The sequence below is a fragment of the Rhipicephalus microplus genome, chromosome 1, assembly GCF_043290135.1.
Source record: "Rhipicephalus microplus isolate Deutch F79 chromosome 1, USDA_Rmic, whole genome shotgun sequence".
In the NCBI taxonomy this organism is placed as follows: Eukaryota; Metazoa; Arthropoda; class Arachnida; order Ixodida; family Ixodidae; genus Rhipicephalus; species Rhipicephalus microplus.
The window spans coordinates 264,415,950-264,440,701 of NC_134700.1; the positions used below are offsets into that span (position 1 = coordinate 264,415,950).

Genomic DNA, 24,752 nt, shown 5'->3' on the forward strand with positions numbered 1-24,752 from the left:
TTCAGGTGAATGGTTGCCTTTCTTAAAGAATGGAATAACATGAGCCCTCCTCCAATCACTGGGTAGTTTTGCACTCAACAGTGAACACCGAAAGAGCACAACAACACAAGTACTAAATATTATGTTAATTTAAACGTGGGAGTGTCAGTCAGAGACGTGCTCTCAAGTCCTTACTCCTGGCCCAACTCCTGTGGTCTGAACTGCCGATGGTGGAAAAGTCGCCATGATTGGTGTGTGCTCAGCTCGCGTCAGTATCGCCGGACATCACACATCAGTTCTGTTTTATGTTTTAGAACATTGCCCTCACGACATAATTTTGGGCCATGTTTTTTGTCTGAACATTCAGCCTTGATAGATTGTTTTGCCGGTATAGTGCAACTCGCTCTACCTACTGTTGTTGATCCTTCAAGTTGCCCTCCAAATCGGCTCTGTTCCACAGAACACCTGCATCTCCCTCAACAAGCAGTTGCTTACATAAGCGTCTCACCAGTTCTACGTCAGTCAGTCAGTCAAAGAACTTTATTTGGTCCTGAGAAGACGAGAATGCCCCCGTCAGGGGGTACCGTTTGGGGGCCCCACCCATGATGGCGCCGGGAGGTGCAGGCTCTCAGCGACTATTTCAGACGGTGTTTATATTGTGTCCCCCAATGTTGATGTGCTGCTTTCGCACAACGTTGCGTTTTTTCACACCGTCGTTATTATAACGGCCAAGGCATCCTGCCTACCACTAGTAAATTTTGGCCTATGTACAAAAGTTCTCCCTCGTGGTATATTTCTCGCTGAAATCATGCCGGCGGCAGAGTGCCATATTTTCACTCTAAGTTATGACAGCATCCCGAGTGCCGAGAAAACTTCATCTACTCCTCCATCATGCCAAAGTGTGTTAACCACGATGATTGCACCCGACTTACCGAAAGAACAAGCTAATGACCCGCGTTCCTTGCTTGCATGTTTTTGGGACGTCTTCGACCTTGGCAATTGCCCCCTCGGCCAGACGTCCATTGTTACGCACCGGATTGGTACGGGCGTTACGAGTCCCATCCATCGGAGACCCTAACGCATCTCCCATGCTGAGCGGCGCATCATCCAACAGGATGTCCACGAAATGCTTTCTCGGAATATTATTGAGCCTTCCTGCAGTCCGTGGGCATCCCCTGTTCTACTTGTCAAGAAGAAGGACAACAGCTGGAGATTTTGCATCGATTATCGGCATTTAAACAAGATAACGAAGAAGGACGTCTACTCTTTGCCACGCATAGACGATGCCCTGGATTGCCTTCATGGTGCAAAATAATTTTCCTCTATCGACCTTCGCTTCGGGTACTGGCAAATTGCCGTTGATGACATGGCCGTGAGAAGATGGCGTTTATCACTCCCGACGGCCTTTACCAGTTTAAAGTGATGCCTTTCGGTTTATGCAATGCGCCCACCACATTCGCATGTATGATGGACGCCCTGCTCCACAACTTCAAGGGGTCCATTTGCTTGTGCGGCCTGGACGACGTCATCGTTTTTCGTCTTCTTTTGTGACGCACCTTAAAAGGCTATTGAAAATCTTATCTGTCTTTGTACGGAGAGACTGCAACTCAATTCGGCAAAGTGCCACTTCGGCCGTCGTGAAATTTCTGTCCTCGGACATATCGTTGATTCTGTAGGGGTTCGCCCTGATCAAGATAAAATACGGGCAGTAAAAGATTTCCCTGCACCAACGCATACCAAAGGCGTTCGCAGTTGCTTTGGCCTCTGTTCTTACTTCCACCGCTTTTTTAAAAACTTTGCTAACATTAAAGGTGTCAGCCAGCTGGTTGCGGAAGTCATCCCACATAGCCATGCTTCTTTCCCTGTTGATGTACCATGTCTGGATGTTGTCTTTCAGGTAGAGCTACACATTCGCAAGCTTGTCTTCTGGGGTGGCCCACTGGTTGTACTTCGCACAGCATTCGAATCGGTGCAGCTAGTCTTGAGTGTCTTTATAGGTCTCATCATGAACACAATTCGGAATCATGGGATTCTGAAGTGTCATGTGTGATGGAGCCGCAGTGGCCATGGTGGCTGAAGGAGGCAAGTGATTGCTGGCAGTTTCTCGCAAGGGATTGAGCTTGGGAGCCTAGTTTAGCAGACGGCGACTGAAACGGTGCACTGGTGTGTCGGCGCGTGATAGCGATTCCGGGCTCGTATGTCGGGTCCGCGAAGGGGTGCCAAGCATGAAGACAACCCAGCACCTCCACCAGTGTGACGACGTGGGATCGACGAGCACATGAAGCACTTCAAACAAATACACTTTATCGATCACAGGGAAAAGACTGCAATGTCTTCTTCATGTCTACCTTCGGCTAAGGACACTCGCGCTGATTCATTGTCGTCGCCACTGGCACATGTGCACGACAATATCATAGTTTAAAACAAGAATGAGAAATGAACATGGGCCGGGCACGTAGCACATAGGCAGGATAACTGCTGGTCATTAAGGATAACTGACTGAATTCCCAGAGAAGGCAAACGCACAAAGGGGAGCCAGAAAGTTAACTGGGCTGATGAGATTAAAAAGTTTGCAGATATAACCTGGCAGCAGAAAGCACAAGACCGGGTTGATTGGCGTATAATGGGAGAGGCTTTTCCCCTGCAGTGGGGGTAGTCAGGCTGATAATGATGATGATGACCGATGCCATCTGTGGCATAAACTACCAAGTAGTGAAAACAACCAGCGTGTTTCTGTGGAAGTATTTGCTGGGCAATGAACCAATACCACCCAGTGCCCAGAGTAGTGGTTTATTGTCCCTCCAAGAGTGATACTGATTTCATTGCATGCAGCCTCGTCACACTAGTGCCACGACTATATGTTTTAATGCAGTTGAATTGCAGTGCTCATCCAAAGAAAGGTTGTCTGTATGAAATGGGAAAAAGAAATCATTGAATTTTGCCTATTTATTTCTGAAAGAGCTTTGTTAAATGGAGTTCAGTGTCGTGGAAGCTTTAATTTGAGTTGATGACAACATTGAGCATTATGAGCACTTGCAGGCAAATGAAGATTTCTCCTATAGATTGGGAAATTCATAAAATCAGATTTTATTAGATCAAGTTTTACAGTAGTAAAATAAGAGAAGCAGCAGTGATTCAAAGTAATTCTTCCCAACAGTACTTCCTTAGTTCAGATGCATGTTAGGGAACCTCATTAATTACCATATTTTGCCCTAATTCTTTCAGAGAAAGTCTCATTAATATGCAGACAGTGGCATACCAACTCTTTTGTTAGTGGGGGGAAGGGGGCAAACCCACCTCACTCCATAGCCAGCGTGTGTGTGTGTGTGTGTGTGTGTGTGTATATATGTATATATATATATATATATATATATATATATATTTTGTGCGACAAATTTCAGCCTCGGTTTATTGGTCCGTACACCGTTCTTGAAGAGACTTCACCAGTGAATTATCGCGTGACACCACTTGTAGCCCCAGCAGATCGCCGTTATCGAACTACAGAGGTCGTCCATGTCTCCCGTATGAAGCCCTTCATGCGACGTTCTTTGTCCCCTTGACTTGCCGCGGCCAGGCTGGCCGCTTTCACGTGGGGGGAATTGATGTGGGCATTTAGAATACGCATCCTCTTCACCGGTACATTATCATCATTATCATGTGTGGCTCATGCATCCTCATCGTTGTCGCGTAGCATCATCATCTTGGCTCATTCATCGTAGCTGTCGGCTGCCGGTTCCTCGGGCCTAATAAAAGGTAATCCAGACCAAGACTTCATAATATATATATATATATATATATATATATATATATATATATATATATATATATATATATATATATATATATATATATATATATATATATATATATATATATATACTATGAAGTTTTTCCAATGGGCCAAACGTATTTGGGAAGAGAAGAGACACAAATTTTATTTCCAACGGTTTCGACTGGTGGACTGGACTTGTTTGCAAACTCTGATGAAGACTGGTCCACCAATCGATACCGTTGGAAAAAAATTAAGGCAACCGCTAAGTTGTGTCTCCTCTCTTCCTATATATATATATATATATATATATATTAATTTATTTATTTACTTACTGCCATACACGATAACATACATTCGGCAAATGCTCATTTATCAATGTACAATAAACATTCAATTATCTCTGTAAAGGCACGTTTTAATTTCGTGTTACATGCAGATTTCCATGACGAAGGGATCGACCATGTTATTTCAACGAATGATTACTTTTTTGCATATATTTAAGCTTGTGCGTACTATAATTTGCATTGTTTGCTAGTAGTCCGAACACAGTTTCTGGAGCATGCACTTATTACTAATATTGCATTGTTATAATACTGTTATTACCTTTTTATGAACTTCTCAACCATTTTTTTAATGTATAGTTTGTGGTGTTAGGGGCGCAGTACATTGTTTACACTCATAGTATTTGTACTAGCAATTTTGAGGGGCCCCCGGGTACCTGCATGAATACGCCAATACATATGGTGTAAACAAAACTTTCCTTTGAAAGAACAAAATGTGGGTGATTATGCCGTTAAACTATTCCTTGTTGCTTCATTTCAAAATGGTAGTTAGCTGTACATGATTGGTGTAAACAATCTTCGTCATGCACACCGCACCAGCTTGTTATGTGACACAACAAATGACGCGAAAATGATCCATTGCGTAATGATCGACCACTTATGCACTATCACGTAAAAAATAAGAGAATAAACTATTTTCGATATGGCATATTGTTTGCCATGACTTCTTCGACATTTAAAATTTTCTGTGTGCCACAAAATCGCCTGCTTCTTACATGACGTCAAAAAGCCGGAGAGCATCTCCTTCTAAATGTAATTCAAGTAGGCTGGCTGCCAGTCCCATAAGCATGCGTCAGATACTTATAGCAGCGGGCAACAGGGATTATGAGTCTAATAAAATATTTTCACTTGCAGCATGAAAGTAGTTTGTGCACGTATACATCTCTGTGAGCTCATACTTGGTGAGAGAAAGAGGAATAGAGAAAGATAAGCAACGCTGCATGTTTGTGCTTCTTTGCTGTCCGATATATCTTTTGAACTTTAAATGACAAATCAAGTTGAGTGAAAGCCAACTAGCCCGCCTCTTAACTAAGCCTCCAAAATCATCACAGTAGACATGTTGGCAGAATTTCACTATATTGTAACATTGCCTCGTAACATTTTAATTTTCTTGTGAGAACATAATTTAGTGATTACTGCTGTGACAGAAAAGTAAGCCTTAATTGTTGGTTTCCCAGCGTGCAGCCAAGAGTGACCACTATCGAAAGTGTGGGGGGGGGGGGGGGGGGGGGCTCAGTTCCACCATTTTTTCTCAGTGGGGGGCTCACACCCCACTTCATTGTGATTTTCCATACCATGCCAGAAATACCATACCATGATTCATTGTGATCTTACATACCATGCCAGAAATACAAGAGGAAATGTCACATCTGGCTATATTGGTTTATTTGTGGTCCAGTTAGTTGTGAAATTGATAGGACTATATATGTAGTCACTTATTGAATTTGCTGGGCCCCATTTTTTCGGTCCACTAATTCATTCGGATTTACACCCGCAGCACTGCAATCCTTTGCACAGAACTCATCTACAATGGCAGATTATCATTTCATGGAAAGCTTTATGACAGACAGACAAATAACTTTATTAGATGTTAAGGGGAGGAGTTCTGGCATGAGCCCTTATTAAGGACCCGCGAAAACTGCTGGCCACATCCAAGTCAGGGCTGCAACACCATGATGCAACGTCCTTTCTTGGACCTTCTGGATTGCCTCGAGTTGAGTATTGAGCTATGAGCTCCGGAGGGCCTCTTCCCATCCAACTTCGTTGGATGGGGGACCATTAGACAACACGGGGCATTGCCGAAGCATGCGCGCTAAGAAACAACAAATTTCGTTGCAGTCCGGACAACCCTAATCAATCTCTGTTGAGATGCGACTAAGAAATCCCTGCGAAGGGAAGGAGCCTGTCTGGGGCATTTTAAGTGTGACTGACTGAGACTTATGTAACTTCGGGAGAGGAAGAGGATATGCCCTTCTACTAAGCTGATAGTGGAGGTGATTTCATTGAAAGTAGGGAGCGGATTGTCAAGCTGGATTTCATCCCGTCTCCACAAGGCCTCCATGTCACCGCGGCACATGAGATCTCGCACACAATCATGAACAAGCTCGTTGAGCTTAGGTATGGTTTGATGAACGTCTAAACCCATATGGGCGGGAAACCAAGAGGTTAAGTGAGTGCCAGGGTGTTTTTTTTTTTTCCCAGAATGGAGGCAGCCTTTCACGCTAGGTTACTGATTCAAAAGCTTTGATGGCCGCTCGTGAGTCTGTAAAAACGTTGGTGTGGGAGTGGTTGGTCATGGCCAGGGCTATGGTGACCTCTTCCCCGACAGTGCTAGTAGCTAACCTAACGAAGGCTGAGGAGCGTAATTGTTCGTTGCCGTCAATGACTGCCAGTACGAATGTGCAAGACTTGCCATACTGAGCGGCGTCGACATAGACAATCGATTCCCGATTCTTCACAGCCTTCTGTAAAATTGCTCATGCTCGGACTTTTCGCCTCCCTACATTGTATTGCGGGTGCATATTTCGAGGTAATGGGCTGACCACAAAGGTTTCCAGAACCTCCCTGAATAAGGTGATTTAGCGTTCATTAATCATTTTAGGAGCCATTCTGGCTGCATCTAGGATGCGTCTCCCTGCCCTAGCTAACCATCTTTGCTTCGATCACTTCATCAATTTAATTGTGCATACCGTGTTGGCTAAATCTGTTGGAGCAAGTGGTTACTGGTAATCCCAGTACCTTTTTGATGTTCTTACGCATAAGTGTCTAACCATCTTTGCTTCGATCACTTCATCAATTTAATTGTGCATACCGTGTTGGCTAAATCTGTTGGAGCAAGTGGTTACTGGTAATCCCAGTACCTTTTTGATGTTCTTACGCATAAGTGTGTTTAGCTTATTTTTTCAGTTTCGGTCCAATTAAGGGCCTAAGCTACATAGTTAATATGACTCATTAGAAAGGCAGGATGAATCCGGAGTGGGTGGTTTTCGCCTAGTCCTTTCCTACATCCTAGGACTCTGGCGACTAGTCTCGGCATGCAATTTAGGTTGTGATGTACTGCCGGGTTTTCACGTTACGTCCTCTCACCTCAATAAGTAAGCCCAGAAATTGAATCGACTCGTGGAATGTGCTGTCCATTTCTTGCAAAAAGGGCGATGGCAATTTTGTCCAGGTGTGGAAGTATCCTTACGCCTTGCCTGGCCAGCCTGTACAGTAATAGTTCCGATTTGTGTGGGGACAATTGGAGGCCTGTGCCTTCTAGGTGGGACTCAGTTTCGTCAAGGGCTAATTGCAGTCCATTTTCTTTTGTGAGTGATCCTCCCGGGCACCAAATCGTAATATCATCCGGGTAAACCGAGTGGCCTATATTGGGCAGGGAGCTGAACCTCTCCAAAAAGCCTTTCATGAATGGCAAGTTCGGTCACTGTTGGTGGCAAGTCATCTTTTTGTCCACTTTCCTCTCCCTGGACACCTCAAAGACCAAATCATGAATATCACTCGCAAAAATATATCACGTCATTTCCATGCTCTGCCAATACCGTGTAAGTTCTCATTTATATCAGGATTACTACAAATGTAGTATGCTTAACAGAGTCATATTTACCACAAGCAATTCCATAATTCATATATACTACCTTCCCCGCAGCAGCTACAGCCTTAAAGTAAAATTGAAATTTTCGTTGCAGCGTTACATTAACATGTACCTGCCGCGTTGGTTCACTGGCTAACGCACTCGGCTGATGACCCGTAGGTTGAGGGATCGAATTCTGACCTCAGCGGCCGCATTTTCGATGGAGGCAAAAATGAGTGAGGCCCGTGTGCATAGATTTATGTGTATGTTAAAGAACTCCAGTGGTTGAAACATCTGGAGACTCCCACTGTGGGGTCTCTCATGATCCAATCGTGGTTTTGGGACGTTAAACCCCAACAAATAGTTTACATTAATATGTATGTGTTATGCAACAGCAATCCTTATCCTACAGCACATTGGTTTGGCTGATAAGCATTTGGCATGTGGCTTTGCAAGAAAGGCTTTTTTGCAAGCTTGGAAAGTTTGCAATTTTGAGGAAGAAAAACTGGAAATTGGGCTCAGTTCTTCATAGTGAAGTGGCTTATAATAAAATTGCTAATGGAATGAGCAAATTACAATGTTACTTAAGATTTTCATAAGGAGACATAGATAGTCATGTTTTAACAAAGCATAAAGTTTCCTCTAATAGTTATAACAAACATCATTATTGTTTCTTATGCGGTTTATTAATCATTCAAACATGTTTGGCACTTCTGTCTAGTTTCCTTGACACTTGAAAAACTAGGCTGATTAGAAGCATGACAAGTAGTAAAAACTTAATGGTTTCAGCTCCCCATTCAGTTTTGTTACAGAGCAGTATTATATTACAAACCTAAGGAAACATACCATGTGCCTGCTTCTCATATTTTTTATGATTACGTATCTCAAATCTTGTATTATTACAAATCTCGTAGTAGTAGCAGAAGTAGCACTGCAGTTTATACTAGTGAAACAAATTGTTCAAAAGTTCACTGTTACCTACCTGTCACTGTGGTCTAGTGCTTATGGTGCTTGGCCTCTGACCTGAATGTCCGAGGACTGAATCCAGGCTATGCAGTCGTATTTTTGATGGAAGTGAAAATTCTTGAGGCCTGTTTACTTGGATTTACAGGCACATCAAGGAACTTCAGGAGAATGAAATTTCTGGAGCTCTCCACTATGGGGACGCTCATAATTGTGTAATAGTTTTAGGGTTGGGTTGCTAAAATCTTGACAATTTTCATTAAGCAATGTTGTTTATGCTCGTTTCAGGTGATAGTTGATGAAGGTGGCTCGAAGGTGTGGACTTACTATGACCATGGTCCACGTAGCATCAGTTGTCCACTTGTTTGCCTGCCGCCGATCAGTGGCACAGCTGACGTTTTCTTTAGGCAAATTATGGCCCTCACGGCAAGAGGATACCGGGTGATATCGGTAAGTTCAGCAGTCAAGAAACTTCCATGCATTTAATAATAGTTGAGGTATGCATACATTTGTCAATTTGTCACAAGTTCCTCGTTGAATGTGGAAAAAAAATGCATATGTGGTGTGTATAGTTTTGGCATCAATTTATATTTTACTCAGGCTTGGTACCCGTGCCTAGTATTGATAATATTAACGAATATTAGCGGCCGCATTTCCGATGGAGGCGGAAATGTTGTAGGCCCGTGTGCTCAGATTTGGGTGCACGTTAAAGAACCCCAGGTGGTTGAAATTTCCGGAGCTCTCTACTACGCCGTCTCTCATAATCATATGGTGGTTTTGGGACGTTAAAATCCACATATCAATCATCAATAGTATTGATAATATTATCTACGCCGTTTCTCAGAAAGTACATAATATACTACACAATATTTTCAAAATTTAGATAAGAAAAAAAATGGATCAGTGCTCTTTTTTTTGTTTTTTTTATGGCTTGATTCTCGAGCAAGTTGAACAAAAAAAAGAAATTTTGCTGTTTTGTGTAGTGCAAAACTAACAGTACCGACATGGTATGGTCGACTCTTCACTTTTTCGTGTTAAATTAGGCCCGTATTCACAAACCAACCTCAATCTTACCTCGAGTTTCCCTCATCGGTTTTAAGCCATTATTGCGCTTGCTGAACAAAGTAGGCTAGTATACATGAACCAATCTCGTTGTTATATTTTACCCTGTTACCATTTCTGTGCCCTTATAACGTACATAGAGAGTACAGAAACTTGAGGACACCGTGAGGAAAGGGCATGATTGGTTTGTGAATACGGGCCATAATCTCTTACACCTCAGAACAATACAGAAAAAATGCTGGAATGGCTCTTAATATTGTGGTAGTGTTTGTCATATTACACTCAAACGTCATTATAACAAAGTTGCAGTTTGCATGAAAATAAGTTCGTTACATCCAAAAATTTGTTATGAAGGTTTTTTCTGAACACTATATTTATTGCAAGGCTATTTATTGTTTACATCATTATAACAGGTATTTCGTTATATCCGGGGTTTTCATATCGAGGTTTGAGTGTAGTTGTGTTTATCGTATTATTATAGTACTGTTTCGACACTTTGTTGTTCTCGGAACTGGATGTGTCGTCATGTCATGATGCAGAAGGTGGCAGCACGACAAGGTGACTGGCACAAACTTTTGACTACAGTTAGTTTTTTCAGCAGCCATCAATTAAACCAGTTTCCGCAGGTGTCCTGAATAACAAATTGCTATCATCGTGGAAAATAGAAAAAAAAAAAGCTTAAATATGAACTTGGTATTTGAATTGCTTCAAACTACCATTGCAGAACCACTCCTCACTATGAAACAAATCGCAGCTATCACTCTTTCGTTCTCTTGGAGTCTGTAAAAGATGTTCATCAACTCTCTTATAGCTCTTTGCTGAACTTTGATATGTGAAACCTGCAGAGTTTGGGGGGAGGGGTATTCAAATATCACAATTTTACTCCACTTAGCATCACTAGGGTGCTTCGCGTGCATTCTGGCTGAGGTAACCTGATTTAAAACCTGCCATTGTATCAACTGAGGTAATTGGGTTTGTACTGCTCACCAATTAACGTTACTCGGTGGCATTAACTGCTGCAATGGCTTAGTGGCTAAGATGTATCGCTAATCTTTATAATGAGAATGTGAATTCCAGCCAGAATAGTTGCTTATTAATTGAAGTAAAATGCATAACTTCAATATTAAACTTATGTGTATGTTAAAGAGGCCCGGGTGGAAGAAATAATCCAGCGTGCCAATCCTACAGTGTTCCTTGTAATCATATCTGCTGCTCTTTAATGAAGAAAGACCTTTGCAAGTTTTTTGTTGCCAAATCGAATCTTTCAGAATTTAGGGAAGAAACGAATCTACATCAGACATATTTAGTCCACCTTCCCTCAACATAAATTTATGCGCACACTAAACATTGCGATAGTGACATCGCGTGGCAGTGCATCTAGAAGGCATCAATGTTCGCTGAAAAGTTGTCTAATCAGTAATTCAACATCTGACATTAAAAGCTGGTCTCTACATTAGCTGTTTGAGAGCACTTATCTTTTTATACACTGTTGCAATGATATGCAGCAGTTTTCTCACTACATAATAGTAGGATACACATGCTATCTGTCTATACTGTTGCAATGATATGCAGCTGTTTTCTCACTACATAATAGTAGCTTACACATGCTCTCTCTCTGGCCTAAGATAGCAAAAACCAAGAGGTGAAAGACTGATAACACTCATTTAAGGAGATAGCAAAGCATTTTCCGACAGCTGTTGTCTTTAGATGGGTGTATTGGAAAAGGGAGACTATAATGAAAGCTGGTTGTCCAACAAGTTTTGAATGTATAAACATTTTAAGTCTACAAACTATTGACATATATTGGCAATAAACAAGTATAAAAAAAGGGCACCACATGTCACGCAGAATGGGGTAAACGTGATGAGCCTATCAATTTGCTCAACTGTTTGCAGTTGGAGTACCCTGTGTACTGGACAATGCGCGAGTGGGTGGCTGGCTTCCGGAAACTCTTGGACCATCTGCAACTCGACAAAGTTCATGTGCTGGGTGCTTCCCTGGGTGGCTTTCTGGCCCAGAAGTTTGCAGAGGCTACCCACACGTGCCCCAGGGTCCATTCGCTTGTGCTCTGCAATAGTTTCTCGGACACCTCCATCTTCTCCTACACAGACACTGCCGTGCTGTGAGAGCCTCCTTCACCTTTTTTTTTTTTTGCTCATACACCGCACATATCAAGCGTTAAAGAAAAGAGAATCAGTTCATTTTATGGTATGATTTGACATAAAATTGAAAAAAATTCATCTATTTACCGGGGGGGGGGGGAATTTTTGTGTGCAAGTTGGCTACACAGCACTGCTTAACGATAATGCAATGAAGGCAGCTTCATGGCAATTCACAGATTTTTTTTTACATTTTTTTCTTTGTTGGAATTGTGAGTTATGGACAACGGAAAACTGTATCATTGTAAACAGCGTCATGGCACCTTCATACACCATTGTGCCTACTCGTCAACCTCCAAAAGTCTCTACTTCACGTTGACCCCAATTTTGGCCTTGTTTTTCATTATCATGCTGTACACAGGGGGATTTCAGGCTCCTTTCTTTTGCATTCGACTGTGTTGTGTTTGACAAATGCATGTGGGAAGGTCCCCTTTTGTCAAGAAAAGCCAGCTTCGTGCGATGCTTTGCACTGCAGGATTTTAATTATATCGAGTGTCCCAGCTAGTTTCCTTCAATGTAGTCGTAAATTTTTCCATGCACTGTCATTAAAGCATTATTGTTCTCTAAATAGTTTGATGTAAAGGATAATTCAATTTGCCTGAGTTTGTTATAGTCTGGTTTGACTGTACTTTTGAGGTTTCCTGGTTTTTAGAGTGTAGGCAGAATAACTGCTGGTCTTAGGTTTAACTGACTGGATTTCAAGAGAAGGCGAATGCATAAAAGGAATGCAGAAAATTAGGCAGGCAAATGAGATTAGGATGTTTGCAGGTATAATGTGGCAGCAAAAAGCACAGGACTGGGTTGATTAGCAGAACATAGGAGAGGCCTTTACCCTGAAGTGGGTGTAGTCAGGCTGATGGTGATAGTTTTTAGAGCACAGCTTCTAGGGGCTCAATTCTGCATTGAGTGTTGGTGTTTGTCATCTTTAATACTCAGAGATTGCCCAGTCCTGCGTTGAGTGTCGGCATGCCTCATCTTTAATACCCAGAGCTTGAACATTGCATAAAATGACGAGAACCGGCGCATTCAGCATGGTATGGCCGATGGCTGCATAAGATGAAAGCATACACAGAGTGCAGAGGGTATGGCAAGAAGATGAAAAGGAAAGTTAAGTGCTGCAGGAGCCCACAAAATGGCGTCATATTTGCTATCTAGGCCATCAAAGCAGGCGTTGGCATTGTGAAGGAGAAAGTGTTACCACTGCTGCAGCCAAGTTACGGTACTCATGAAATTAAACGGGACATCAAATTTTATAGAACGACAACTGGTTTGCATGATTATTCATGATAGCCACATAATGTCACAACAAATCTGGTCTCTAAATATGTTGGTTGTAATGTTTACATTCAAGTTGAAATTACACTGATATGACCCAAACTGAAGACGGTGGAAGTGAGAATAAGTTGGCTTATTAGTTCTAAGGTGTCTCCTTTTAATCCATGAGTACTGTACATTTAACTGCACTTGCAGAGATGTGAATTAACTGTGACATATTTAGATGCACTAGTCTGTTCTGTAATGCACAATCTAAGATTTCATAGCAAACTGGTATCCTAGAATCTGTATGCATACAATTTTTGAGACTCTACATCATGTAGAAGTAACACACTGTGAAATACCCTATGCAGATTCTATTTGTACCATTACTGCTTGTAGTTCCCATCATTGTTCCTTTCCTGTACTTACCATACATCCTGTAAAGCTTGCCAAAGATGTTTTTTCAGTAGTTTTTTTTTATTTTTCTTTTGAAATGGTTACAGGTTTTGGCTCTTTCCAGCAGTGGTGCTTAAAAGAATGGTAATGGGCAGTTACAGTCTGCACCCTGTACCAAGTGACATAGCTGACTCAATTGATTTTATGGTCGAAAAGGTAAGAATGTTTCTTTTTGAATATTGCATAGGCATACAGGATGGTTTCGACCATGTTTGCTCTTGCAAACCATTTTTTTTAATGCCCAATTTTCGCACCTCCTCATCTCTTTCAACTCCTCACTTATTTGTGTTTCTCTGTGGCTCTATCACACTGCCCACAAGAACATATGGCGAAAAAATAAAATTTCAGCCTTGTAGAATGTCTCGCTCAGCCTTTCTGATGTACCCGCCACTGAAGTCTAGTTATGGCACCCAAGTGCTGACCCAAAGGTCGTGGCATGAAATTCTAGCCACTGCTTCTGTCTTTCCAGTGGTAATGGAAATGCTTCAGGCTCGTGTGCTTCCAGGCGGCTGAAATTTTCAGATCCCCCCACTACGGCATTCCTCACAATCACAACTTGGTTTTGGGACGTTAAACCTCAACAGTTATTGAATTATTATTGTACTCTTTCTGATTTGATTCATATTTTATATTAAAGATGATTGTAACTTATTGCCAACAATTAATAAAATAGTACTGGTATAATGGATGAGGCATCAGGCAGTGCAACTGCTAACCTCGCCACTGGGTATGACAGTTTCATGCAATGAAATTTTGCGGGAAAGCTTGCCACTAACATTTTCAAATAAGTCTCTGATTGGTGACTGAGCACAGACACTGGAGCGATGACCACACTATAAAGAGTATTTGGCTTCATGTGGACAAATAACGAACAGCCAGCTTTTGCATGAATCATGCTTAGTGGGTGTGTTTGTGTGCTTATATCTACACAGTAAACATCCTGTGAAACTATCTTCTGCAGGGCAAATTTCATTACTAAAATTAATAGCCAATAAACTTACTTGCAGCTTGTAGCCTGGTTGTCCATACACTTTTATTAAGCCCGACATCAATCTATCTGCCTGTTGTTGCAAACAATAAAACAGTGAGAAATCTGAGCTGTGTCTTCCCAAGTGGTTGTTATAAGTTCAATTAGACCTACTGCCTCAACAATTAGATACCCTTGATTCTTGCAGCATTTGCCATTTGGCCATGGATTCCTATTTTAAGGAGTGTGCTTGCATCGCAGTGATTAACTTTACTTATGTGTCTTTCTTTTTGCTGTGGCAGACAATCAGCATGCAGAAATACTTTGAAAGGCAAGGATATGATGGCATGCATTCTGGTATGATCGATTGTGGTATTGAAACACTGAAAAGGATATTAGAGTGGAATCGAATGGTGCTTCAAGTACAATCAAAGGAGGATGACAAACTTGACATGCCCCAACATGTCTGTCCTGCTCATTTCATGCTGTTTGAAGCTCTCCTGTGGGAAATGGGAAGGAATATATAAATTGACCAGTGAGAAGGGCTTTCCCAAAGAGTTCATTGAATGCAAAAGCACCAAAAAATTCTGTATTAGTAGGTTCCATACGCATACTGACATGCTTTTGAATAGAGCTGCGAGAGAATGTTGTGTAACATTACGTGTGAAGTGTCTTGCTGTACAGCCAGTAAAAAAAAGCAGGCAACTGGGCGTTGCAGTCGATGCCAGTAGGGTTGTTGTGCAGATACCGTGCAGCTATCGCATAATCCTCTCCTATTTTTTTTTTCTTTTATGGAGAACCTATGAAAGATTAGGAGGTGTGAGAGTTAGACGAGAAAAATTTCCCGCGAAAACATATGGAGCAAAAAAAAAATGGAGTGGCCGCAAATTGTGATTCTCACGCTAGTAGCCATGCTAGTAGCCAAAGATTTATTTGAGACACAGAAGCTGGAAGCAAATAGTAGACAGTTTTAGAATATTGTACGCAAAGCTTGCGAACGTAGCATTAGAGCAAAATGTGCGAATAAATACGGTAGTTCTTTTTTTGCTGGCTGGTTTGATGCTTTTCGAAAATGGCAGGTGTGAAACGGTTGTTGCTCATGTATGTAACTATATTGCCCCGCCGCGGTGGTCTAGTGGCTAAGGTACTCGGCGGCTGACCCGCAGGGCGCGGGTTTGAATCCCGGCTGCGGCGACTGCATTTCCGATGCAGGCGGAAATGTTGTAGGCCCGTGTGCTCAAATTTGGGTGCACGTCAAAGAACCCCAGGTGGTCTAAATTTCCGGAGCCCTCCACTACGGCGTCTCTCATAATCATATAGTGGTTTTGGGACGTTAAACCCCACATATCAATCATGTATGTAACTATCTTGTCGGCAGAGATCCCACATGGACTCTGCATTCTGTGAAGTTTACATTATTGCTACAGAATTGAAACTCTTTTCCGAGTTTTAAGTGAATTGAATGTTTCGCTTGAAATGTTGAAGTTATAGAATAAGGGGGGACCGATGTGTAGAGGCTGTTATGTGACTCAGTCAACCTCGATTTTTTACTGCTACAGATGTCAGCAGTACAAGGATGAGGCATAAATGTATCACAAGCACTTTTTTTTTTTTCATTGGAACATGCAAAATATAAGAATGAAGATATTTTAAAAAAATATGGCAAAAACTATTTTGCTGGAGATTTCCCAGCGCTACCTTGTACAGCTCAAAGTTACACACTTTAGCACAAATTGATCTTGACTTACGTGTTAAAATGAATATCCACTGTGCAAATTGTCATAGTGTTTGCATTAGGTATTCTCACTTCATTCCTAGTGTATATGAGTGATTGGTCTTTGCTTTTCCAGCTGGAAAGTTTAACACAGTCTGAGCTTGCATCACGACTTACATTAAATTGCATGAACTCCTATGTGGAACCCCAATACTTGGATGGTATTCCTATCACAATTATTGACGTGAGTATTTTTTATAAATGATCTTTCACTTTATACACTAAAAGCTCTTAATTAAGTGCTTATTTTTGTGACTCTAGTTAATCTGTGAAACTAAATATAATTTGGACTTATTTCGTGGTTCTGGCCTGCATATGCCTTGCTTAAAGGCGCCCTGCAACACTTCTTGAGCATGGTCAGAAAACGCTGCCGATCGGTATTAGAGGCTCCCAACAACATGCGAGCCAAATATTATAGCACAGCACGTGGCCTGGAATTCACAATAAATTGTCAAGGTCAGCTAAAAATTGCTTTCTCTTCTCTAAACGAATCGTGCTATATGCTCAAAAATCACACTTCAACGACCCATCTATCAGCCATTGGCTGATTTGAACATGGCGCACTCGCTCGTTACAGAGATCGCCGCGATAAACTGCTACTTGTCCACGCACGCGCGATAGCACTGAGAAAACCGTGCATTCGAAAAAAAAAAAGAAGAAAAAGTGCTCGAGGTCGCAAAGCATGCGTGATGTTTTTCTGTGGCCCTGCCATTCCTCCCTGCTTAGCTTCCAGCATTTTCGTTGGGATGAGAGGAGAGAGAATGCAATTGCGGCATGGGACAAACCTTTGTAACTCCGCTCGCACTGGACTGATTCTTAAAATTTTTGCGACGTTGAGTTCGTGAGGCAATAAGCTCTTCCAGTGAATTCATTTCATGGTTACTTGAAAAAGTGTTTCAGAGCCGCTTTAAGATGGCGGTTCCACTACCGCCACATTACCAATAGTTCGAAAGAAGACACCAGATGATGCCGCTCATCTATGTTTGTAAAAAGGGAGAAAATTTGGCGCACAACTGCAGTTAGTGTCGCCTCGCGCGTCTCTTGCATGTCGCACGAGGTGGCGGAGATCGGCCGACTAAGAGCTAGGAGCACAAGCACAGACGGCGTCGTCCACCTACAATTCGCCTTGTGTCATTATGCCCTTACACAATCCCATCTCTTTCCCTAGCAATGCAGCTGATCCCATCTTTTCTTGTATGTATAATGTGTTCTGCATAATTGAAAAAGTTATGCAGTAACGATTCATGCTTCTCCCTCTCTCTCTCTCTTTTTACATTTCCAGGTTTTTGACAGCAGTGCACTAAAACAAGAAGTGAAGGAAGAGCTGTACAAACTCTATCCACATGCGAAAAGGGCCCACCTGAAACGAGGTGGCAACTTTCCTTTTCTGAGCCGCAGTGATGAGTTCTCCATGCACCTTCAGGTGATTACCAGATGCACTGTTTCTCCGTTGCATGTAGAGTGGCTCTGGCTAAATAAAGTTCAGCTGTTGAAGCATAAGTTTGAAGTACTGGCAGTGATAAAAACATTGCTTTTCTTTTCTTTGCAATGATTTTCGTCATCTAATGTTGAGGCATGAGGCCACATGCTTGAAAAAAAAAAACTTTTTTAAGCACTAGAGATCTTTTGTCTACATTATAATGTTTACCTTTTTTACATACATGTGGGCATTATAAATCAAGCCCTACTATTTGTTTACTTTTCATAATTAAAATTTTAATTAAAGGTGAGCCTATATGCAAACACCTGATTGAAACTCCACTCATTAGAATGACCAAACCTTTTGTAGGGACACAATAGAAGCCTTGGTCAGTGAAATGAACCAAAATCAGATAGAACATTCTGCGCTAACACTAGAAGCACTTTTGTATAACAGGCAGCCATATAAATCTCACAGCACGATTTCGCTGATTGAGTTTCATTGCACACTCACTATTGTGATGAATCTGAATGAAGTTCTAATGAAAAATTTCATTAGCGAAATAAACTGGTTGTTCGCCTACAGAAAAATACCAAAAATGTAAGTTATGGGAAATCAACAACAAAAAAATTTGAAACAGGTGCAGCACCTATAGAATGTTATGAGAAACAATAAAATCCTCTGCATTTTTGGCCAATTTTATAGTGGATCTTGCTCTTGTACGCCTTTGTGTTAGTGCAAAAAATGGTAGGAATGGGAAGATGGATGCTTGCAATGAAAAATCCGTAAACAGAACTTGTGTCGAGCCTACATTCTGTTCTGTAGTTCTGTTGCAGCCTTGAGCAAGACTAGGACGCTTGTCGAAACGTTGGTTCGACACAACGCCTGTTTACTAGGCTTGTGCGAACAGTGAATTTTAGGTTCGAAGCGAATAGTGATTTAGATAGAATAATTTTGTATCGAATTCAAATGGTATGTATGACATATAAAAAAAAAGAATATTTATCGTGACCTAACTAACCTGCACAATATTTCTCTTGAATTGAAATAGGGGCTCTATGCAAATGCCATTTTTTTTTTTCGTTCGAAAGAAGTCGAAACAATCTTGAGTAGTAGTTTCGGTAGGACGAGAGTGATAACCTCTAAGATACTTAACATTTTAAAATTTATTATACTTGGAGCATATAAGCCGTCATAACAAGCTTAATAAAATGAAGAATTGATTTGGGGGTAACATGTTCCTATAAAGGGGCTCTGCAACACCTTTTCAAATAGCCATGGAGCCAGTAAACATGCATGTTGCCTCACGAATTTACCACCGTAAGGTTTCTAGAATCAGTCCAGTACGAGCGGAGTTCCAAAAATTTGTCGTTGCATTCTCTTTTCTCGTTTCGACGAAATGGCTGGAAGTTAAGCAGGGAGGAAAGGCACGGCGAAAGAAAATGCATCACACCCACCTCGTGGCCTTGAGCACCTCTTTTTTTTCCCTTCTTCTTCTTCTTCGAATACAGGGCTTTTCAGTGCGATCACGCACGTATTCGTGGATGGCTTTTCAGTGCGGTCGCGCACGTACTCGTGGACAAGCGGCGGCCTCGGTAACGACGTGCGCACTATGCTCCGTATATTCCTTCTTGGCTGTGACAATTGATTTTTGAGCTTGTAGTGTCATTTGCCAAGGGAAGAAAGCACTTTTTAACTTTGAAAATTTACCATGAATTATAAGCCGCGTTCTGCCCTATAATATTTGCCTCGCGTGTTCTAGGTAGCGGCGACTACCGATCGGCAGCGTTTTCTGACCATGTTCAGTTAGTGTTGAGCACCCCTTTAAATTTGAAGAGGGGCTTCGCGGCAAAGCGAATTTTCCTTGGATAGGCGCTTTCGCGGCTTATCATTTCTACATTGCACTGAAACCAGCTTTACAAGCAGTCGCATGTGGAATAATATACACATATTCGTTTATGGCGAATACTTCAAAAATATTCGATAATTTAAATTCGAATCGCGAATTCAAATACTCAACTATTCGTTTGAAAATTCAAAGCATTGAAATATTTGCACAAGCCTACTGCTTACAGATTTTGCGTTAGTGGCAGCTCGACATTTTTTATTATGCATATATATATTTTTCCAGCTTGCATTGTAGCATCAGTGCCATGACGGGATGCTTTTGCAATTCGGTGCCAAACATTTGTGAGGCAAGCTTTTGCAGCGTTGAGGCCAGGCTAGATGCCAACTTGTTTGAAAATATCAAATCTTCTGTTGCCATCATTTGTCATTCAAAGCAAATTTGATAATTGACAGGCTCGCATACCTTAAGCATATACAACACATGTACGACATTGCGCATTCACCTGCTGAGAATTTTGTGACTTTCATAATTAAAAATGATAAATTGGCAATGCTGTTATAGCATTATTACATGTTCAATCTTGATATGATTGCTAAATAATCCAGGAAATGCTACACATCTAGCTAACTTTATTATGCACACAATACTGGCGATTTCGATTTCGCAGATGATGGATGGTCTAACATTCTTTTTGTATTTTCTGAAATAAACTGTGTAGACAAACTTTATGCAGTAAAATTATGGGCAATAAATTGTGTATTCAATCCAATCCAATCAAATCTTTATTTACACCATGTACAGTCTCACTGATGGAGGAGAACGGAAAAAAAATGCTGCTGAGAAATGGCTTGGTTCCGTAGCCCAACGTGAGCTATGGCATGTGGGCAACAACAAAGAAAAACAGTCAACTAATGAAAACATATGATTAGTGCAGAATAATAACAGTGTACAATAGCCTGCAAAAAAAAGGCATACAAGAATATAATGCCAGGATCAATAAAATTAGTTTTCTTATACAAACGCAAATCTAAGTGTAGCTGAGGAAAAACAAAACAAATCAAAATCTATTCACTGAAGATCATTTAACAATGATGGTATGATGGTAAAGAATAGCGCTAACGCTCTTTGCTAGTGTTTAAACGGGGTGTGACAACTTTTTAATACTGTGTCTATGCCTCGTTTATAGTAGCGGTCATTTGTTTTCAAATATGCTAGGTATCTAAATTATGTATGTTATGTCTTACTTCATATTTCTATCTAGAACTTGGCCGATAATAGTATAGTTTGTGAGCTGTTATAATACCAGTTTTATGAAAGAAGTCTATGCTTGTCCCATTATATTCAGCATTTTAAACATCACATAGATATCGTTTCTGCAAATCAAACTTTTTATAGATTATAGAATGAAGTTGTACTCCAGACAAGTTGACAATAATTAAGATGTGAATAGAACAGAGAATTGTAAATTTGTATTTTAGGTTTTTGTTAGAGAAGTATTTGAGCCAACCAACTATTTTAGTTATTGAAGCGAATTTTGTTTGCATGAACTTTCACGTGAAATTTACAAGTCGTGTGAGCTCTAAAAGCAACCCCAAGGCACTTAAAGTGGTGGACAATATCAACTGGGCGCAGTTGATATTAAAATAGTCGACAATATCAGCATGACCAAAACCCGGCTGCAGCGGCTGCATTTCCAATGGAGGCGGAAATGTTGTAGGCTTTTGTGCTCACATTTGGGTGCACATTAAAAGACCCCGAGGTGGTCGAAATTTCTGGAGCCCTCCACTAAGGCGTCGCTCATATTCATATGGTGGCTTTGGGATGTTAAACGTCACATATAAATCAATGACCAAAACCCCAAAAATGACGTTTTGACCAAAAACTTGCTTTTTCCATTTAACCTGATACCTTAAATGTTGTGTGGCCATTGTTATCAGCAAGTAAGGACAAATTTGTGCAAATTGACAGGTACAACAGACAGCTTTGAAATATAGCTGTTGTCAGCTTGTTATCAGGATGTTCCATTGAACTGTCTTAACAAGGTGGACATCTGGGCATGTTGGTATTGCATGGTTAAGAATGTGTGTGTGTGTGTGTGCCTTCTTTATGTCCTCGTTTTTAGTGTGCTATTACCATTCTTAACCAACTGCCTCCAATAAACTTGCATGCACATCAAGACCTGTCTTTTTCTCTGTTCATTTTGTACCTATAGACATACTGTAAAGTATGTGACCAATTAGCTCAAACCAGGGTTCTGGTAGAGCATTTCACGGACAACAGAATAGGACCGGCTATAAAAGAAACCTATGTTTTTCTCCAAACGAGCTGTCTTAGTTATTCTACTTTTTCTAGAATGCTGAATAGAAGCCACAGCTATCATTTCACAATGTCAAGCACAGTGCACATGTTTAAACATTAATCACCACAGACTTGTCAAGAAACACAGATGCTTCTTATGAAAAAAATGAATTCTTGAATTACAGCTGTATTTACTGCAAGTACGTATTTTCCTTCAGAGCACATCAAGTTTCTATACCGTGACAATAATCTGCTCAGCAGATATATTGGCAAAAATCTGACTATAATTTTATATCTGTTTTTCCTTGCATTGTGCAAGACCAGCGGTAAGGGCTGGTGCTATTTGACATGGCAGAAATTTTAGTGCTTTCAGCTATTGTTAGAGCCACGTAGGTATGGCTATGGTCGAGAAACAGTGTCCTTTTAATTACTTATGATGCATGGTGTTGGCTTAGGAATATATTATGAGACTGTAAACGAACTTGATACTATTGATGTTCCTCATACAGCAAGGGTAGCTGTGCGGCTGCGTGTTAAAGGGGTACTGACACAAAATTTCAGGGTCGAGATAGCCTGTGGGGTCAAGTCTCGTGAACATTTGTATGTCATCTGCAAGATATCAATAGCGAATATAGCTTGGAAGGTACTTTAAATTAATCTTGAAGTTTGCATGAGTAAAAGACTCCATAGCGCTATAGACACCCTCGGAGGTGACCCCGAGGTGACCGCCTACTTCCCTCGCGTCACCACGCCGCGGTCAACAAAACAAGTTACGATGACGTCTAAGCCGCCATTTTTCTTTTGCAGTGTTAGTTCCCGAAGTTTGTGTTTCTCGGCGGCTGGTTGTGAGTGTGTGGCCGAGGCGCACGCTTAGAAAGTTTTGTGTTTGGCGACATTTCAGTCTCGTTTCCTATTCGAAAGTAATTCTTGATGTGGACCGTGCGGAAGTTAGTCACAGTTCTGTGTGCTGACGTGGTCAAGAGCTGCACACACTAGGTGGCGACAGTTGCACGCAGTTTTTGTAACTCTCTCAAACCGAAACTGAGACTGATTGATAATGACGGGCCTGTAATTAATTATATGTTGGGTGCTGCAGCAAACAATATGTACTGTCATGACCAACAGGCCCCCAGCAACGCATTGCAGCAGAAAAATGCGAGGCCAAAGTTTTTGTGTCAGTACCACTTTAAACATAATTTTTATGGCTTTCTAAATGTACAGTTGAGCCTGGTCATTGCACTGGATTTCACATTCAGTTGAGTGTTCTTAAATAACTAGTGTTGCCCAATTTTATGAGATCAGATATTGTTAATCTTTGACTGGTCAGCATTTTCCAAGCTTTTAACAATGAACTGCTAGCAAAAGCAGTAAACATAATTCACGTGTGCTCAGGCATGCACTGCCTCCATTTTTGTGTGCTTGCCTTTCTGTATCAGCTAAAGCTCTCCTCCAATTGGGAATTTCTTGTTTCAGATCCACCTGCGGCAGTTTGATAGCACACGCTATGCCGCGCGAGAAGCCGTTGAGCCAGCTCCAAAAAGCACGTCTTCTCACTCCTGAGGAGGCCAGCATACCTCGCCGAACCAGTGCCTTGATTTATTTTACTGGTCTCTGTACAAATATTGCTTTAAAACCGTTGTGTTTTTAATACACAGACACAGGACTGTATTGTGAACTGATTATACGGAGAAATACAAGGATTACTTTTTTTGTTCTGTGCCACTCTCTTTTCCACATTTGGGACATACGTGTACATGGATGCAGAACTATCTTTGGCAGAGTGTTTTGAGCCTCCAAACAATAATTCGTACGGTGCAAATTTGTGCGAACTATTCTCGCCTGCTATTCAGCATCTGGTCATGGCAACCACCGTATTGGTTTTCATGCGCATTTGCTGGCGATTACAGAGCAAGCAATGCCTTCAACATCTCCTGCCCTCTTTGCGATAAAGAAACGATATCGGCTGGTTTTCTTTTGTGATGGCATTCAGTTATGCGCTTTCCTACAAACAGTGTTAACTGCCGGCTCACTACCAGTACGCAACCATTCAATTAATGAAGAGACAAGAGGCTCATGCTACCCAAAGGTGAACGAAGACTGCCAAGTGTTCTTTGCACAGTGGCATCTACCTAGCACACAGGGCACGTGCACGAACAAAAAATGCTGACATCTGTTCCAAACTTGTTCACCATAGTGCAAGAGAATTGAAATGGTTGGCACACGATTTTCATTGTAAATGTGCAAAGGCTCTGTAAAATTGATTTGGTTTAAATGTGGAAACACCGATGCAAACTTATTATTCTCAGGCTTTCTGTATCAGTTCGTTTTCTGAAAGATTATGGTATATTACCTTAGAAGACTAAGTTAATTATGTGTACAAAGTCTACTGTCCATCTACCTAAATAAAAGATATGTGTTAAGGTATGCAAGTGCCAAGCTTTTGCACTAGTTTTTGTCTTCAGTTCTTGTTCTTCTCTGAGATCGACATCACCGATGGGTGGCACAGAAATCTTTCACTGGCATTGTGAAAACAGTCTTTGGTTACATGAAACTAGACCTGTTCTTGTGCATGAGATGGGCTTGGAAGACCATGCACGAGACAATGTATACATGATTTTTTTCGTCGCCTGAAAAATGCCTGCAGCTGTCTGTCTGCTTATAAATTGTGCAAACCTAATATATTGAGCAACTGTGTTTGGCTTGACTAGACATGAGTAATGGCAAGACTGGCTCTTTCCTTGCTGAATATAGTGAAGATCTACAGTCTCCATAGATAATGCCACCAAAAAATCTCTGCAATGGGTTCCTAGTTACTGTGCCACACATAGGAATAGTACTGCGTATAGTGTAATTTTCACTGACAGCCCACAACTGAAACAGACAC

The 24,752-nt window shown here is 41.3% G+C and overlaps 1 protein-coding gene across 3 annotated transcripts in view; it reads left to right on the forward strand.

The window, feature by feature from the left end:
- LOC142761600 (maspardin-like) overlaps positions 1–23,579 on the forward strand; it is a 31,652-nt gene extending 8,073 nt beyond the window's left edge. For all 3 annotated transcript variants that reach the window (XM_075894138.1, XM_075894137.1, XM_075894136.1), the window contains 6 exons: positions 8,915–9,076; positions 11,584–11,810; positions 13,608–13,716; positions 16,378–16,485; positions 17,584–17,724; positions 23,342–23,579. In XM_075894138.1, the coding sequence (XP_075750253.1) occupies positions 8,915–9,076; positions 11,584–11,810; positions 13,608–13,716; positions 16,378–16,485; positions 17,584–17,724; positions 23,342–23,428 (834 nt within the window). In that variant the 3' untranslated portion in view covers positions 23,429–23,579. The remainder of the gene's footprint in view (positions 1–8,914; positions 9,077–11,583; positions 11,811–13,607; positions 13,717–16,377; positions 16,486–17,583; positions 17,725–23,341) is intronic.
- Positions 23,580–24,752: the final 1,173 nt, after the last annotated feature.